Consider the following 19222-nt stretch of genomic DNA (forward strand, 5'->3'; position numbering starts at 1 on the left):
ATAATAATCCATGACAATTTCCTCAGGGTCCTATCTGGGTACCATTGGGGTAGAACATTCCCCCAGGAATTTGGTAGATCCATGGTAAGTATTGTCCTCTCTCTCATGGGATTAGGATCTAGATTCCACATCTTTCTGAATATAATTCTAGCCATTACCTGGTGAAACTATGAGAAATGTAAGGCTGGTGTATCTAGGGAGGTAGTACCAAGAGAGACTGTGACTCATTGTCTCAGTGCTTAAAGATTCTCATGGGGAGAGGGGAGTACTTGTCCCCAGAACTGAATTTACAGTTTGTTTAATGATACAGAATTCAGGTATTCACACAGCCTTCTGTTCAAGTGCTTCTTACTGGCTGGTTTTGATGTTACTCTGCTTGTCGTGCTTGATGTCATGAGGGACAGTCCTACTTACAATTCTTTGCCCAAGCTTTGCTCAAACTGGGGTATTAAGATGGGGCTTATCATTTCTTTATGAGGATATCAGCAACTATGGTCCCTGAATTTCTGTGATGTGACTATTCTTATATATCCATTCAAAATATTAGAACATGAGAGCTTGGCTCAGGATAGAAGAAACTCTCATGAGCCATCTGTTCAGATTAGGATCTCCCCTTACTTAATCTCCTTGAAAACACGCCTTTTGGAAGGCTGAAGGAAACTATGAAAATCAAGAATCTTAAATCTTTGATTTTGAAAAAACATATATCTTCCAGGTTGAGAAAATGGTTGTGCTTTCCTCAGAGTCATAAGTAGCCATTATTTAAAACTTGGCAACTTATAATTCATCCATTGCCTGGGCTTAATTTAGCCTCTTCAATAAAGTATTTGTGCGCATATGCATGCATGCCTACCTATGATGGATGTCAAATTGGATGACAAAATGATGTGCCAAAGCAGAACACACCAAAATTAGAAGAATAATGTAATAGCTTGCTTTTATTCAGGATTCTTTTTTTTTCAGTGGAGACTAAAGGATCTAAGCCAGCCATAGCTTATTACTTTTTTAATGCTTTTGCAACTCTTACACCATTCTAAGGAATAATTTGTGAAAGATATCTGCTCTGTCTGATTTATCAAAAATAGAAACTGTTGGTGTTTCTCACTTCTTCAGTTCTAGATTTTGTCTTTCCAGTTTCAGCACTGGTATATGATTTTGCTTGCTTTTTTTCCAGTCTTTTTACTGATATTACACCTTTTTGGAAGCAACCACAGAAATAGTTACATCTAGTAATGGTAACCAGAGAAATACTTAATTTCAGGTTACTAAACAACTCATCCTCTGTTTCTCTTTTTTTTTTTTTTTCTTTCTTTCTTCAGATTAAACTAGTAAAAACTAATTTATTTTTAAGTGGAACAGCAGTCAATTACTGCAGGTTTGGAGTTCTATAGTGTGGTTTCACTGGTGCTATGTTTTACTGTTAAGTTCAGACCTTTTGTGTGATACGCCCATGTGAATCAAATTAGGAAATTACTTAGGCAGGTTAAAACATTTTTCTGTTTCACATACAGTTCAATATTTCTACTTCATTGTTTACTACTTCAATTTAAGAAAGTGTATTTACAGCATACTAAAAATACCATCAAGGTATAAATGATATGAAATTATTTTATTAAAGAAATTGATTTCATAAAAAATCAGAAAATAGTATTCTGTAGCACTAGTAGTAAAATTTCTTTTTCCCCATTTAAAGGCTCATTTATTTTTATAGCAATTTGATGACACATCTGCTTGCTTTATTCAGCTGAAAAGAAAATGTTGGTTCTTGGTGTTTTGTAAAATTGCTTTGTTAAATTATTTTCGAATAGTTCAACTTTTAACAAATGACATTTGATACTAACATTGGAAAGCAATTTCAGCTAATTAAGTAGATACTTCTATAAACCATTGGAACATTAAGATGACAAACTGTTCATTCAGGATTATTTTAATTGGTACAATTATTGTAATTTTGTTGCAATTACGTGTTGAGCTAAAAGCTTTTGTCTAAATCATTTGAGGGTTTTTTGTTAATATACATAAGTAAGAAGAAAAGAAGTAAAATAAAAACTGAAGATAAGCTTTATCTGTCTACTTTTTCATTACAGTGCTTTAGACAAGTATCTATTAAATTATTCTTTTAAAAAATATGTTACATGTTTTCAGCAAATCTCTAGCAATGTTAAAATTGAGCAAGATCATTTGAAATGTAACTTTTCTGGAAGTTTATTATGTTAATTTCAGTTTTGACACTGTTTAAATACTTTTTAATAAAAAGGGTGAAATTAACTTTTGAGGGATTTGCAAGTTGTACAAAACCTATTGATGTATTAATTTAAGAAGTGTAGCTTTTTAGTGATTATAGAAATTAAAAATGAAAAAGCTGTGGAAGGTGCCACGTTCATCACTCTGGTTATAGTGTTCTCTGCAATCATCTTTTGCCCAGGCTAGGTTTAAATATATCACATCCTTTTAAGTAGACAATTTAATATCCTTGTAGACCTCACAGTGAGGCATTACTTATAAATATTTAACCTGCTTTTTGTTTTTCAGTTTCCTTTTGTTGCCTTCTACTTAAAAGGCAGGGCACATAAAGTTACTATGTTTCTTACTGGGCTAATAATGTGGTCTCAATGTTAAACAGCAACATACCAGTTGAGTAGCAGTTGGTTGTTGCCCAAACCGTCTACTAAATAGACCTAGGTGAAGCAAGGAATAAAAGAGAAGCAGAGTACCAGAGGACATGACAAGAAGGAAGTTCAGATGAACAGGTAATATGGAGAGAAAAAGGGCTGGAGTAAAAGCTAATCAGAACAAGGCAGAGGAGTATTTTTAGCTTTTTTTAGTCACCTTTGTAATATAGAGTAATAAGTCATATTTCTAAAATACTTTCCAGATAATTTTAATTGCTTCCAGTATAGTTAATGTGCACTAATGAAATCTCTCAAAAATGCTTCTGTGTATATTTCAAATCCCTCCAAGCACCACTGATTGATACTAGTTTAGGGTAGAACACAGAAGCTTTAGTTCTAGCAACACTATAAACAATTTCAGGAAAGAAAACTTTTATTTTTAAGCTGTGTAATTCAATTCATGAGACTTTTGGACTTTTGGGGGAATTGATAAAGTTGGGAAATGAAATTGGAGATGATGGCTTTATGTCTGCTGAATGTTTTTGTCAAAAGTGGAATGTTTATTCAATACTTGAGAAATGGGAAAACATTGTGAGGTAAGATGATAAGCTGGAAATGCATGTCTTAGCTACCTACTGCTAGTGGCCCATATCCTGGCTTTTACCCCACAATAAATGTAATGTAATCTATCTCTCAGGAAAAAAGAGGAGATAAAATACTTGCTTCATATTCAGAAAAGGCTTGTGTCTCATATTGCTGTAAAAGCCTACCACTGAGCAGTAGCTTGGAATATCAAGTTCTTAGGAAGCTGATGCTCTAGTATTCCTTGCAACAACTTGCTCATATGCCCATACAATAAATTTGCCTCATTAGATCAACTCTGTCATAAGAAGCTGCTTCAGAAGGGCAAGATAAGGAACAGATCAGGTAATCCAAATGCTGTATAAAGGAAGTAATATGTCTTTGATGCTAGTGGACTTGAATTTTGGTTATTACTCTATTAATGTAGTATAGCAATTGTACCTTTTTGCCTTCCATTTCTGGGTAGCATTTGCAACAGATTGATGGATTAGTCTTTGACTTACTCTGAGAAGTGGAACTCATGCTTCTGTGAGTGAAGTCTTTGCCATGGACTTTTGGAGGAGGAGTATTGTTTTGCTTGGTCCTGAGATTTAACTGTACACCATAATGTAGCCCCAGAAAAGAATCTTGTGCTGTAGACTAGGATGAACCATGGCCATTTCAAATGTTAGAGGACCTGCAAATATTTGCTGAATTTCTGGATTCCTACAGGTGGAGGTATTGAATAAAAGAATCCTTGCATAAAGCCATAAAGTAGCTTTGTAACTGGCATTCAGTAATGAAAATACCAAAACCAGATTAATACAGTATTCTTGTATTTCACTTGTGTGAGTGATCTTGTTGGACTTGTCAGTTAGTGAGACATAATTACTTTGTTGTTTACAGAGCAGCTTTGAGTAGCCTTAGATTCTTCTGTGCTGCTCTGTTTCCCTGCTTTTCCATCTGTGTAATAAATATATTGATTTTTTAAAAATGCTTTTGCATTCTGTGATTCAAGTAGCACTGCAAAGCTGTGAATGAATCCAGGCATTTGTAATCATATTAACACTTTTTTTAATTATAAAGAATGCTGGTGCAGGGTATATTCTGGAAAACTGTATTAAAAATAGACCTTTTTAATATGGCTCACTGACAGTGCATGATACTAGGTGTGGGAGATTAGTTTAATAACTACCAATCTTTTAAGGATCAAAATGTTTTTTCTTTCTGAAATGATCAAAAGCAGGAACGCTCAGAAGAGGTACTTTATCTCCTGTTACTTGAATTGGATAGAGTCAGTTTTGCAAAGCAAGCTTTCCTTAATACCTATGGTAATAGGAGTTTTTAAATAGCTATTGCATCTGTTCAGTGAAGTCTCTGTACTGCTTGATATGCACTGAGGGGTTTATAATTTTTGTCTAGATAGATATATCAAACTATAGCTTTTTTTATCTTTATTAAGATAAAACATTGATTCCCTTATGTTTCCGTATTGAGTTTGTGATGACTTTTTATTCCTACCTTTATACAAGTGTGTATATGAGCAAATGCTATTTTTCAGTGTTCAAATAACCTGTTGCAAATTTCACTTCGAAATATTTGCAGCACTATTCTTGATATGTTGACAGTACTGCAAATCTTCTGGGGCATTTTGTGTGAGAGCTTTTAATCCAGAAAAAATGCACCCTTAAGTATGAAGATACTCTGTCACTATACTGACCACACATAACAAGATAGAATAAATAACTTCAGAGCAAAGCATTATATTATTAGGATTTGATTATTAGGATTTGATTATTAGGTATTAGAGATCAGATGTCTAATTAGCAGACTGTTAAGCATCCAAATTTCATATTGCATTCCAAAGTGGCCCAGATTTTCTAGTTTTCTGTTTCTCAGTATCAAACCTTTAGAAAAAATATTTTTGTGTCCTTTTTAATGAGAAGTAATTTCATTATTATAAGCAACATTTTTGTCTAAAAGTCTATACAGAGAAATATTTAAAAGGCACATGATAGATAAATCACGACATGCCTTCATGCCCATGCCTTCTGTTGCTCTATTTATTATTTCATAACAATTCATTAGGTCTTTTGCTTTTTATGGAGTACAAAAGTGAAATGACTCTTGTCCACGTAGTTAGTTACTCCTGTAAAACACATGAGGAAAAAAGAAATTCAGGTGTGTAAAGAGTAATTTGTAGAATTTCTTTGTTTTCACCTTCAGGGAGAGAGGTTTGGAAAGAGCAGGGAGAACGGCCCTTCTGGGTATGAGGACTTGCAGAGAAGTCAACCTGTCTGGGAGAAGCAAGTCAGGCTGCTCTATGAGAGAAGGCAAGCTGGGAGCTGAGGAGGACAGCAAGACAGGCAGGGCATTGTCCTCATGAGCAAGGGGTGCAGTCCCACGGTAGTTGAACAGGAAGATCAGAGCAGGTTCAGTGGCAGTAACCAGGGACAGCAAAGAGCCCAGTGGTCTGTAGCCATGAGGCATGTTTCAGATCAAGCCGGGAAGTCAAGTCAGTGAGTCAAGGTTGTGACCACTAAGGTATGTAGATGTAGCTCAGGCAAGGACCAAGGGCAAAGGCCTGAGCTTGAAGGTAGTTCTCGAACCAAGCGAGAGAGGCCTCCAGTGAGGCTTCTCGCAGCTCTTATCGCAACAGTCCAATTCCAAGTTGCTCAGCTGCACTGTATCAGAGCTGACCTTGAGCACAGGCAGTGAAACCCCTGGCCTGGGGAAGAGGTAATGGAGCCTATTGGTGTACTCCGGGACCTGACATAACCAGCCAAACAGGGAGTGTGGGCACAGCACAGCCTTCAGTGTGGATGAAGGTAGTTGATGCTGCTGCCATTTTACCACCACCTGGTCGGGTGGTGAAGGACCACATCCTGTGGTGGTGACCATCTCCTGCAGTAGGTGGTGAATAGATAGGCAGTGTCATGTATAAGCCCAACAGCGTAGCATCTTCCTAAGGTATGCTGGCCACGTTCAGCGCTGGACCCTCTGTTGGACCATGATGGTTATTTTCCAAGTCAGTCATGGAAGTGCAAGGTGAACATAAACTAGAAAAAATCTGGAGCAAATTCACAGTCCCTTGAATGGAAGATGAGATGACGTACCTATATGTACTTGTAGTAAATTATTTTTATTTGAGGAAGAAGCCAGAAATAATCCATCATTGTTGGAATATAACATAATCCACACTGAAAGCAGTTTTTAATTTTAGTTGCATGTGGAAAGGACACGTGTGGAATAGTGGAATGAATTTGTAACTTTCTCTTCTGTCAATGTAATATTCTGTTTTGGGCTCATTCCTTTTAAATTCAAGTAGTTTCTTGTGGAAACAGACACTCCAGTTTTTGATGTTTCTGTTTTAAAGAATAATTCTTCTGCCTCAGGAAAATCTACCCCCAAAATGAGAATAAGGTGTTCACAGTGCTTTATTTTTAGATCTGTGTGCTTTTATTTTAGAAAAAGTGACTCCTAACGTGCTTTACATGCTAACCTTTTTTTTTTTTTATCTGAGAAGTACAGGCACATGCGATTTTTCTGGCTCTTTGCCAAAAGATTATCATTTACATAAATATTTCTTTCAAAGGCATAGTTTTAAGACATCGAGCTTAGGAGGTTAGCATAGAGACTTCAATCTGCACACCAGCAGTGGGCTATTGGCTTCTGAACAGTAGCTTTGTTCATCGTATTCAGAACACTGTTTGCATTCAGACTTAAGTAGAGCTGGCATTAAAATTCAGCTAATTTGTTTCATGTGATTCATCAGCTGTGTGTTTTATTTAAATCTATGTCACATTCTCTTTTGGCTTTTTATTTTGTAGATTTAAGTGCTGAAGTAGGCCACTCTTTTAACTCCTCAGTCCCTCACTTAAAAAGTGACTTAATTTTCATTTTGCCAGTGTTGAACTCTTGTCTAGAATACTCACAGTAAATATGGATAACTAAAGTGTGCATTAGTGGTTTTGGGTTTTTTACATTTCTGATGTTTGAATAAAAACATATACATTTACAGTCAGTTTAGTTGTAGTTTTATATAAGGCAAAATAGAAGAACCTAAGGTAGTAGCTAAATATTAGTGTAAGATATACACTTCTTAGATTCTGTTGAGTATATAAGTTTTACTTTGATACTGCCAATGTTCTTATTTTTTTTTCTTTTCACCATTCACTACTTGAGGTGAGGACTACTTTTAGCTCCTACTAGATTTCTTGAAACAGTGTTGGAGAATGGACTGTTTCCATTCTTTGAAACTGTAACTTACTTCTGGGTGTCAAGTTTCTCTTCCTACAGAAGCACCACCTTTTATTCTTTTAAGGCTGGAGCCTGTGAAGCTTTACATGCATTGAATTTTCCTGAAGTGGATAATCCCACTGCCATCTGGATGGCTGCTTGTAATGATTTACAGGATCAGAACCTTTGTTAGAATAGGGTATACTTGCTTTTACATTTTATATTTGTTACATTTTTCTATGCTGTAGAAGTAACATCTCACTGTGAATAAAGTTATTTGTAGATACTGCTTATGACAGCATGGTATGGCAGTATCCTCCTTCTGTTAGGTACATGGTCCATTCAGATGTTTTCTGGTAAAATTTATAGGAATTTGTTAATTCTGCTTTTAGTATATGTCGTGGTTTTAGCCCAGCCGGTAACAAAGAACCACGCGGCCGCTCGCTCACTCCTCCCGCCCCCCTCCGGTGGGATGGGGGGAAGATGGAGGAGAGAAAAGAAAACAAAACTGGAACCTCGAGGGTTGAGATAAAGGCAGTTTACTGGGACAACACAAAGGAATTACAACAACAACGGTATTAATGAACGAGTATACCAAAAAAAAGTGATGCACAGTGCAACTGCTCACCACCCGGGACCCGACGCTCCGCCACTTCCCCCACCGAAAGAAGAGACTACCCCCCGGCCCGCTCCCTATATATATATACTGAGCATGATGTCACATGGTATGGAATAGCTCCTTGGCTAGTTCAGGTCAGCTGTCCCGGCTATGCCCCCCACCTCCCAGGTTCCTGTAAAAATTAACTCTATCTCAGCTGAACCCAAGACATTATCCACCCCTTATTCTATACCATCTACATCATGCCTAGATCTTACATTTTCCAATCAACCACTACCACTTTCCTTGTCTTATATATAAGTATATGGACTTGTTCTTCTCCCCCCTGCACACACACACACACACAAATGGTATTCCTTTAGCCTATGGGCTATTCCTCTAATGTGTCCATCGATTTATTTAGTCCATGACTTTGGGACTCCATCTGTTGTAACAGTTCTTCAGGATAAGAGAGATGGTGTGAGATGTTGGGTTGTTGCATGCTGCCTCTGTAACTTGTGTCTAGTACATTTGGTGCAACTCACGCCCTTGGTCTGCAGGTCGAAGATGTTGATCTTGAGGAAATTGCTGGGTGTCAGTTCAAGTTCTATTGCTGTTGTACTTGGCTCAGTTTTAAAGTCCATGCTGCAGTCATTTGGGTAATTCTTACAGTAATACCCTTGATATGGCATATAGACATTATAGTTACAGTGACATGCATTGGCAGGTTATTTAGCAGTTAAATATTATACAGCCCAATTCACTGGCTATTCTCTCCCAAAATCAAATCTCCCTGAGGTACACAGCGAACTTCTCCATCCTTCTGCATCACCCACCAGGTGTACCCAGGTCCCTGAGCAAAAACAACTCCTTGAATGGGTTTGCCTCTGCTTGAGGGAGGACTAACCCAGACTGTCTTTCCTAACATACTCCTCATGCGCACTACAGGGACTTTATCCCCTTCTATAGCATGTGGAAGTCTTGGTTGGGCAGGGCCAGCCCGATTGGCGGATCCTCTAGTATTAACTAATCAGGTGGCTTTTGTTAAATGTGTATCCCAATGTTTGAAAGTTCCACCCCCCATCACTTTCAATGTAGTTTTTAGCAGTCCATTGTATCGTTCAATTTTTCCGGAGGCCGGTGCGTGATAAGGGATGTGATATACCCACTCAATGCCATGTTCTTTGGCCCAGGTGTCTACGAGGTTGTTTCGGAAATGAGTCCCGTTTTCCGACTCAATTCTTTCTGGGGTGCCGTGTTGCCATAAAATTTTCTCTTCAAGGCCCAGGATAGTGTTCTGGGCAGTGGCATGGGACACAGGGTATGTTTCCAGCCATTCAGTGGTTGCTTCCACCATTGTAAGCACATGGCACTTGCCTTGGCATGTTCGTGGGAGTGTGATATAGTCAATCTGCCAGGCCTCCCACTGTTTATATTTCAGCCATCGCCCCCCATGCAACAGGGGTTTTTGTCGCTTGGCTTGCTTAATCATAGCACATGTTTCACGTTCATGGATGACCTGTGCAATAGTGTCTATGGTCAAGTCTACCCCTTGATCTCGAGCCCATCTACATGTTGCATCTCTCCCCTGATGGCCTGAGGTATCATGGGCCCACTGAGCCATAAATAGCTCACCCCTACGTTGCCAGTCCAGGTCCACCTGAGACACTTCAATCTTGGCGGCCTGATCTGCCTGCTGATTGTTTTGATGTTCTTCAGTGGCGCGACTCTTGGGTACATGAGCATCTACGTGACGTACTTTTACCACTAGCTTCTCTATCCGAACAGCGATATCTTGCCACAGTGCGGCAGCCCAAATGGGTTTACCTCTGCATTGCCAGTTGCCCTTCTTCCATTGCTGTAGCCACCCCCATAAGGCATTTGCCACCATCCATGAGTCAGTATAGAGATAGAGCACTGGCCACTTTTCTCTTTCAGCAATGTCTAAAGCTAGCTGGATGGCTTTCACCTCTGCAAACTGACTTGATTCACCTTCTCCTTCAGCAGTTTCTGCGACTAGTCGTGTAGGACTCCATACAGCAGCCTTCCACCTCCGATGTTTTCCCACGATGCGACAGGACCCATCAGTGAACAGGGCATATTGCCTCTCATTTTCTGGCAGTTTATTATACAGCAGGGCCTCTTCAGCCCGTGTCACCTCCTCCTCTGGCAACATTCCAAAATCTTTGTCTTCTGGCCAGTCTGTGATCCCTTCTAAAATTCCTGGGCGACTGGAGTTTCCTATGCGAGCCCGTTGTGTGATCAGTGCAATCCACTTACTCCACGTGGCATCAGTCGCGTGATGTGTAGAGGAAACTTTCCCTTTGAACATCCAGCCCAGCACTGGCAGTCAGGGTGCTAAGAAGAGCTGTGTTTCAGTACCAACCACTTCTGAAGCGGCTCGAACTCCTTCATATGCTGCCAATATCTCTTTCTCAGTTGGAGTATAGCGAGCTTCGGATCCTCGATATCCCCGACTCCAAAACCCCAGGGGTCGGCCTCGGGTCTCTCCAGGTGCTTTCTGCCAAAGGCTCCAGGTAGGGCCATTCTCCCCAGCTGCAGTGTAGAGCACATTTTTAACATCTTGTCCTGTCCGGACTGGCCTAAGAGCTACTGCATGAACAATCTCCCACTTAATTTGCTCAAAAGCTTGTCGTTGTTCAGGCCCCCATTTAAAATCATTCTTCTTCCAGGTAACTTGGTAGAGAGGACTTACAATTTGACTGTAATTTGGAATATGCATTCTCCAAAAGCCCACAACACCTAAGAAAGCCTGTGTTTCCTTTTTATTGGTCGATGAGGACGTAGCTGCTATCTTGTTGATCACGTCCACAGGGATCTGACGACGCCCATCTTGCCATTTTACTCCTACGAACTGGATCTGCTGCGCAGGTCCCTTGACCTTACTTTCTTTTATGGCAAAACCAGCCTTCAAAAGGATTTGGATTATTTTCTTCCCTTTCTCAAAAACTTCTTCTGCTGTGTTGCCCCATACAATGATGTCATCAATATATTGCAGGTGCTCTGGAGCTTCACCTTTTTTTAGTGCAGTCTGGATCAGCCCATGGCAAATAGTGGGGCTGTGTTTCCACCCCTGGGGCAGTCGATTCCAGGTGTACTGGACGCCCCTCCAAGTGAAAGCAAACTGTGGCCTGCACTCCGCTGCCAAAGGAATGGAGAAGAATGTATTAGCAATGTCAATTGTGGCATACCACTTGGCTGCCTTTGAGTCTAGTTCATATTGAAGCTCTAACATATCTGGCACAGCAGCGCTCAGCGGTGGCGTGACTTCATTCAGCCTACGATAATCTACTGTTAGTCTCCATTCCCTGTTAGATTTCCTCACGGGCCATATGGGACTATTAAAGGGTGAGCGAGTCTTGCTGATCACTCCTTGGCTCTCCAGTTGGCAAATCAGCTTATGGATGGGGATCAGGGAGTCTCAGTTGGTGCGATATTGCCGCCGGTGCACCGTCGTGGTGGCAATTGGCACCTGTTGCTCTTCAACCTTCAGCAACCCCACAACCGAAGGGTCTTGGGAGAGACCAGGTAGGGTAGACAGCTGCTCAATCTCTTCCATCTCCAATGCAGCTATACCAAAGGCCCAACGGTACCCTTTTGGGTCCTTGAAATACCCCCTCCTGAGATAATCTATACTAAGGATGTATGGGGCCTCTGGGCCAGTTGCAATGGGGTGTTTATGCCACTCATTCCCGGTTAGACTCATTTCAGCTTCCAATACGGTTAGCTCTTGGGATCCTCCTGTCACACCAGAGATACAGATGGGTTCTGCCCCTTTATAACTTGATGGCATTAGGGTACATTGTGCACCAGTGTCTACTAGAGCTTTATATTCCTGTGGATCTGATGTGCCAGGCCATCGAATCCACACTGTCCAGTAGACTCGGTTGTCCCTCTCCTCCACCTGGCTGGAGGCAGGGCCCCTCTAATCCTGGTTAGAATATCCGTTACTCACTTTTTGCACACGTGAATCAGAAGTCCCTTCAAGAGGATCAGAAATGAGATCGGCCCATCTACTGCATCTGGGGGACTGCTCACAGGAAACTGGAGCAGCAGTTTTCCAAGAAGAATCCTCTTTTCTGGTTGCTTTGTCTCGCAACTCCCGTACCCGTGCATCCAAAACTGAGGTAGGTTTTCCATCCCACTTCCTCATGTCCTCTCCATGGTCACGCAGGTAAAACCACAGGTTAGCCCGTCGTGTGTATTTTCTCTCTCCTCTCTCTTGGGCAGAGGAACGCTTACTCCCAATAACTGCGATGCGGGCCTGTACAGGTGAGGAGGAGGACATATCCACTTTGAATTGCTGGAACTCTCGGGACAATTCCTCTACAGCTGAGACACAGGCCCGTAGGGAGGAAGAGAGACTTCCTTCGTGTTGCCGGAGTTGGACAGCTAATTCATCCACCGTTTGTCCATAGCCTTCTTTCCAGGACATTACTGCCAATGAGTTGGCATAGGTTGGTGGTGCACTTCGTAGAAACTTCCGCCACATCGGTTGTGTGCATTGGACTTCATCTGGATCTGTGGGTGACTGCCCATTTTCTGGATCATTATAAATCACCTCCAGCACGGCTAATTCCCGCAGGTACTGGATACCTCTCTCCATGGAGGTCCACTTGCCTTGGTGACATGTAACTTCATCCCTGAAGGGGTATCTTTCCTTTACACCTAACAGAAGTCGCCTCCAGAGGCTGAGAACTTGTGTTTTTCTTCCAATCGCCTTGTCGATGCCCCCTTCCCTAGACAGAGATCCCAACTGCTTGGCTTCCTTACCCTCTAATTCCACACTACTAGCCCCACTATCCCAGCACCGGAGCAGCCAGGTAACAATGTGCTCACCTGGGTGGCGGCTAAAATCTTTTCGCATGTCACGCAACTCACTCATGGATAGAGATCGGGTAATTATTTCAGGTTCTACCTCTTCCTCCTGTTCTCGCGATGACTCTGGTTCACTTTCATCTCTCACTAAGCGAACTGATTTCTTTGTGTGTTTCTTTTTCTGTACAGGGGCGACTGATACTGGCACAGGTTGGTTTTCTGGTTTAGCCGCAGTATCTGTCACCAGGATAGGGGTAGCCACGGTACCTGTTGTCGTGGTAGGGGCAGCCACGGTGCTTGTCGTCGTGGTAGGGGCAGCCACGGTGCTTGTCGTCGGGGTTAGGGTAGCCATGGTGCTTGTCGTCGGGGTTGGGGTAGCCACGGTGCATGTTGTTGGGGTTGGGGTAGCCACGGTGCATGTTGTTGGGGTTGGGGTAGCCATGGTGCCTGTTGTCGTATTCTCCATCTTTTCCCCCTTTTCCCCCTGAGGATGCTGCCTAATATCAAGCAGTGTTTGGTAGATACCGGCCATGGCCCAGCACAGTGTAGTGAGTTGTGTGTCTCTGGGATAGCCACAGCATTTTTCTTTCAAAAATTCTATCACTTCATGAGGGTTCTGTAGTTGTTCGGGAGTGAACTTCCAAGTCACTGGAGGTGAGAAGTTCTCTAGATACCTGCCCACATTCTCCCACATGCCGTGCCACCCATGCATATCAAGCTTTGGGACAGATCTCTGGGTGGTACTCTTAAAGAGCCTTTTTGTAGCCCTAAACAAGACCTGGAACATAGTCAGGAGGCATAGCACTAACAGCACACTGGCTTGCGCATCCCAAGGATATTCAAAATTCTCAAAAACTGTTGTAATTAGTCGGAAGGAGAAAAGGGAGGGGAATGGACGGGGGGAAGTATCCCCCCCCCCCAACTTCCCCATGGATTGGGTGTAATTACCAATAAAATCTGACAGAAGGTGCCCAAGGTATGGAAATGATATCACTGCCTCATACAGATACCAGCTTAACCTCATGACCAGTGATGTAATCATTTCACAAGTTGATATTGCCCAGTACAGCAAAATGATAATCCCAATTACTCTCCCAGAGATGAGATACGCAACTACAGGCAATACATAGAGCATATAAGAACTTACAAAACGCCACCATGTAAACAAATTAATCAACATTGTGACTAACATCTATTTATCTAGTATAAGAAATGCGTATGACAAATTTGTTTCAAACACGCTCTGGTCAGATCTGTCGTTATCTCAACCCTTCGAGCCCCACGTTGGGCGCCAAAAAGGACTGTCGTGGATTTAGCCCAGCCGGTAACAAAGAACCACGCGGCCGCTCGCTCACTCCTCCCGCCCCCCTCCAGTGGGATGGGGGGAAGATGGAGGAGAGAAAAGAAAACAAAACTGGAACCTCGAGGGTTGAGATAAAGGCAGTTTACTGGAACAACACAAAGGAATAACAACAACAACGGTACTAATGAACGAGTATACAAAAAGAGTGATGCACAGTGCAACTGCTCACCACCCGGGACCCGATGCTCTGCCACTTCCCCCACCGAAAGAAGGATCCACCCCCCGGCCCGCTCCCTATATATATACTGAGCATGATGTCACATGGTATGGAATAGCTCCTTGGCTAGTTCAGGTCAGCTGCCCCGGCTATGCCCCCCACCTCCCAGGTTCCTGTAAAAATTAATTCTATCCCAGCTGAACCCAGGACAATTGTGAAATAAGGTAAGATCATTCAGCTAATGATAGATTTAGTGCATTAGCTGTATTAAAAATACAATTCAATTACAACCAGATTTTTTATTTTAAAGTGTTACGTTCTTTTCTCTTCATAGACACATCAGTGTGTATTTATTTAATGTAAGAGATTCTTGGCTGGACATTGATAGGTTACTGAGTGTACATGAGGGCTCCTTCCTCCCTTTCCCTCCATGCATCAGTGCACTCTTTTCCTCCACGACAGCACTGGCAACTGCCTTAGCTGCTTTAATTGTCCAGTAATCAGAGAAAATTCTTACGCTTTCTTTGTGCTATGCTAACTTCTTAGCAAGTTACAGCAGCTCACAGAGCAGTCAACATGTCTATGCAAAGTCATCCCTTTTCATAGAACTGCGATCATAATATGTCTTTGAGAAAAGCCACTAACTAGTGAAATGCATAATTCATATTTATATATATAAAGATTTTTATTTTTATATTTTTTTCTCATAACTTTTTTCTGTTTTTACTTTAAATACAGTGTGGTTACTTCATTGGTATCCATATAGAGTGCTGTCACAGTCACTTTATAGTCATTACTATAACCATGTCAACGATTCTCAGCGCATTCTTTCACTGTTTCTGTGTTTATTATACTGGGTGTCAGAAACATTTTTTCATTTTAGTAAGCTTTAGTTTAGATTATAATTTCTAATTTGGTATAAGATGAGATACCAGTCATGATACTTTGAGATGAGATGTCAACAAGTCCATCTGACCCATCATGTCAGCCTCCATCACTTGCTTGCATTTAGTAGGAGCTTTTCATAAACTTCCACAAGGCTAATATTTAATCCTTCTCCTTGTTCTTTCCTAAAACTGTCCTTTGTACTAGTGCTTACAAAAAACTCCCACCATTGCTTGAGAATAGTCATAATGCATCAACAGTCCCTTATATTATTGATCATGTCTCATTGTTTTGTTGTTCTCTTCTGTTTGTGGCTTCTTGTCTTAGAAGCTGAATTACTTGAAAGCAGGCAGTTGTTTTTCCACTTTTTACCATGAAATCATGCACAGTTGGGTTTTGATCAATGTCTAAGATGCCTGAGTGTTCCTGTTACAAGAAATAGTAGTTTAAAAATGAGATTTTTAACCATGGAATTTCTGATTAGGATATCAGAATTTGAATGGATGTTTGAGGTTAATGGTGACAAATGTTAACTTCCCCTTACTTTGGATTTGATGTTACTGATCTATAAATCCCTGATCTGATTTTAGTCTTCTGTGTGGCTTCTTTGAGATTTCTCTGAAGCATACAATTAGATCAGATTACTTATGCAGAAAATCTCAAACTGCTATTAGAAAATGTTAAATTGTTCTTTCTGCAGACAGTGCACCTCTTCGTGGGTTCTCTTCATTTTCCAGAAAATAGGGAGAGTGGATGCAAGCGCAGTAGTATTACACACCAGAATATCACTATGCAAATGGAAGTCATAGTGTAACAAGCATGGTTTATGATTTATCTAATTTTTTTCCACCACAGAATTTCAAAGAATATTCCTACAACTAAAGATGTTGAACCTCTACTTGAAATTGATGGAGATATACGGAACTTTGAAGTATTTTTATCTTCACGAACACCTGTTCTTGTTGCACGTGATGTAAGAACCTTTTTGCCATGTACTGTAAACTTAGATCCCAAGCTACGAGAAATCATTGCAGGTGAGTATGCTTTCAAATAAATGGAAAATGACAATTATATTATTTCTTTTCATTTTAGTTAGAGCTACTTCATGTGTCATGCTGAATTCCTGATTAGTTCATCAAATCAGACCTTCAGGTTGTCTGATTTGACTTCAGTAACAGGCCACTCAGCTTCACTTAGTAGCTTTGCTGTAAAAGCCAGATTGTACAAGACTGAAGCTTCTTTTTTGGAGGGGGGAATCCACTGTTCTTGATTTGAAGACTGCTTTAGCAGATGGAGGAAACTAATACACACAATGGTATTTTAGTAGTAGATGTAAGTTGAGTTCCAGATCCTTGTTAACAATTTTGAATAGTGTCAGTAAGGTCCTGCAGAACCAAAGCCAGTGAAACAAAGTGGAACATCTCCATTTGATGTATACTCCACTAGATACCTGTGCAGTTGGTACTCCTGAGTTACTTTTTAGTCTGCTATAGTATGATACTTAATTCGACCTAGGGCAAGAGTTGTTTATTGTGGAGTGGTTGTTAAGCAGTTTTCTTTACTTGCTTGTAGTCTAAAAAAAATGCAGTGAGGTTCAGGTATGTTCTGTTCTGTAAAAACACTCTGCTCAGCATTAAATGTTCTGACTGCCCACTGCTGCTGTGGATTGATGTGATGGATGATATGGCACTTCTTGTTCAGTCTTAGGAATTGCTCTTGGCTCTAGAGTAAGGCTAAGGCATCCTAACATTTCCACCTCTTAGATGCTAAAGCTTTAAAGAAAACCAGAACTTTAAATTTCAAATAGGATCCTTATGACTCTTTAGTATGACAGTCAGTATTCTAGGTGGGAACTGAATTCAGGTATTAATAGTTCCCTTTGCCTGTCTTTTCTGTCATGACACTTTTCTTCAGTCAACTGGAATCCTTTTTGTTCTTACTTTTTCCAGCTTACTTCTCTGTACTTGATAGCTGCAGTGGGATGGCCTAACTTTGTTCACAACGTTCTGTCTCATTAATCTCTTCAGAAATGGTACAGGTCTGACTATCACATCAGACATACTTACCATCAGAGACATACTTGGTGTGATGTATTCCTGCATTTCTTCCCATTTGGGTTGGGATTTGTAACTTGTTCTCTCTGAGAGAGAATGTTTAGAGGCATTTAATATGCTACATAAATTTATGCAGTAAATTGTCCTAACTCTCCTAAAGACTCCTGTGTATATGTGATCCTCAAGAGAAATCAGCTGAATGTAGCTGACAGTGACATTTGACATTCTACTTGATGAGTTCTGATTGGAGCTAAACACACAAAAATGTACTGTAATGAATTGGCAAACAAATGAAAACTTTTTCAAATATTTCAAGCAAAATCTCATGCTTTTTTACCTTTTTATTTTTCAGATGTTCGTGCTGCAAGGGATCAAATGAATATTGGAGGACTTCCTTACCCCACGTTGCCTTTACACGAGGCACCTGCTAGAGCAACATCTCTGTTCAGTCAGCCTTCATCAGCTTGCTCTTCTACAACCTCTTTCAATGGGCATTTCAATAGTGGAGTTTTATCACCACAACCTCATAGCAGTTACTATAGTGGTATGACAGGACCTCAGCATCCATTTTACAATCGGGTAAATAATCGAGAACCAGTTAACATTCTTCTGATTTAACCTGGTAATGTTGCAGATGTCATCTATAAAATATTAAAAGACCCATGCAAGTTTTGTTAGGAATGTAAAAAAGTCCACAAATTGGTAAATTTCACAGTAATGTTCAGGCAGTGTAGTCTGGGGGAGAAATGTGGTAAATTGCATCAGAAAAACAAATTACATAAGGGGAAAAAAGGGCAAATCATTTTGAGACACTGCTCAATTGTAGAATATTGCAGGATTTTTTTATTTTATTTTTGTGGGGTAAACTCTGCTCAATCGTTCACATGCTTGCTCACAGACATTGGAAGGGATCCTGGCTTTTTCTTAGTGACTTTGGTTAAAACATACAGAAACTCAAGTGGGGACCTACATCACAAGAATGTACGTCTGTCTTCCCTTTTGTCTCTTTTTAAAGTTATTCTGGGATCTTTTCCCTAAACTGGTGTTGCACTAGTTTAAAGGAATTAACATAAATTGCATGAAAGATATTTTTCAGCTATTTGTGGGCCTCAGGAAGCGTAGTCCTGGGCATGGCTCACTTGAAAATTGAATGAAGTACTTTACTGTATAGTCAGTTCAAATCTACATTTTCTATTTTTGTGGGATATATTCAGTATTTTTAAACTTTATTTTTTACTTTTTTTTTTCTCTGAAGTATTATCAGGAAAAAAACCCTAGAAGCTGGTATAAGTCATAGCTTATTTCTATGTACAGGAAATGGCCTCAACTTTAAGCAGATGTGACTGTAGGTAAATGTTTAAGCCAATAAGCTGGAAAGAAAATTGAGTTATTCCTAAATCAGTGTTTGTTAACCAAGACAGAAAAGAGTACACGTAGCATAGAACTTTTTAAGTTATTTGTTCTAACATTATTCTTGTGTACCCTCAATACAGTGATAGTATACTGTTTTGTCAAAAATAACTTAAAATGGCATATACTTTGAAGTAGTCCAACACTGATAAACGCTTGTCACGTGAATCTTCATGCTGATACTAGCTCAGCTTTGTTAAAGTAGGTGTTTAATTGGAAGCCCTGTTTTTGTGTCTGTGTTACTGTACATGACAAGGTTTAAAGTGTGGGGTGATATACAGTTGAAACTTGTATTGGTTTGGGCTCTAATAAGCATTACAAAAGCAATTATTGGTGAGTCATAAACTGTTCTTACAATCAGTTTATTTTTTCATTTGTATTAACTGCATACACATGCTTACAGGCATGCTTACTTTTTTGCCTGCTGAAGACTAAAATACTTCTGTTTTGACCTTTATTTCTGGAATTATATACTGCCCTTCTAAGGTATAATTGTTTTTAGTG

General features: G+C 40.3%; 1 protein-coding gene across 4 annotated transcripts in view; it reads left to right on the forward strand.

Annotated features, from left to right (window-relative positions):
• The window catches only part of KIDINS220 (kinase D interacting substrate 220), an 87961-nt gene that overhangs the window by 49892 nt on the left and 18847 nt on the right, over positions 1 to 19222 (forward strand). For all 4 annotated transcript variants that reach the window (XM_075049181.1, XM_075049183.1, XM_075049184.1 and 1 more), the window contains exons 23-24: positions 16110 to 16288; positions 17661 to 17887. In XM_075049181.1, the coding sequence (XP_074905282.1) occupies positions 16110 to 16288; positions 17661 to 17887 (406 nt within the window). The remainder of the gene's footprint in view (positions 1 to 16109; positions 16289 to 17660; positions 17888 to 19222) is intronic.

This window comes from Buteo buteo, chromosome 17 (genome assembly GCF_964188355.1).
Source record: "Buteo buteo chromosome 17, bButBut1.hap1.1, whole genome shotgun sequence".
NCBI lineage: Eukaryota > Metazoa > Chordata > Aves > Accipitriformes > Accipitridae > Buteo > Buteo buteo.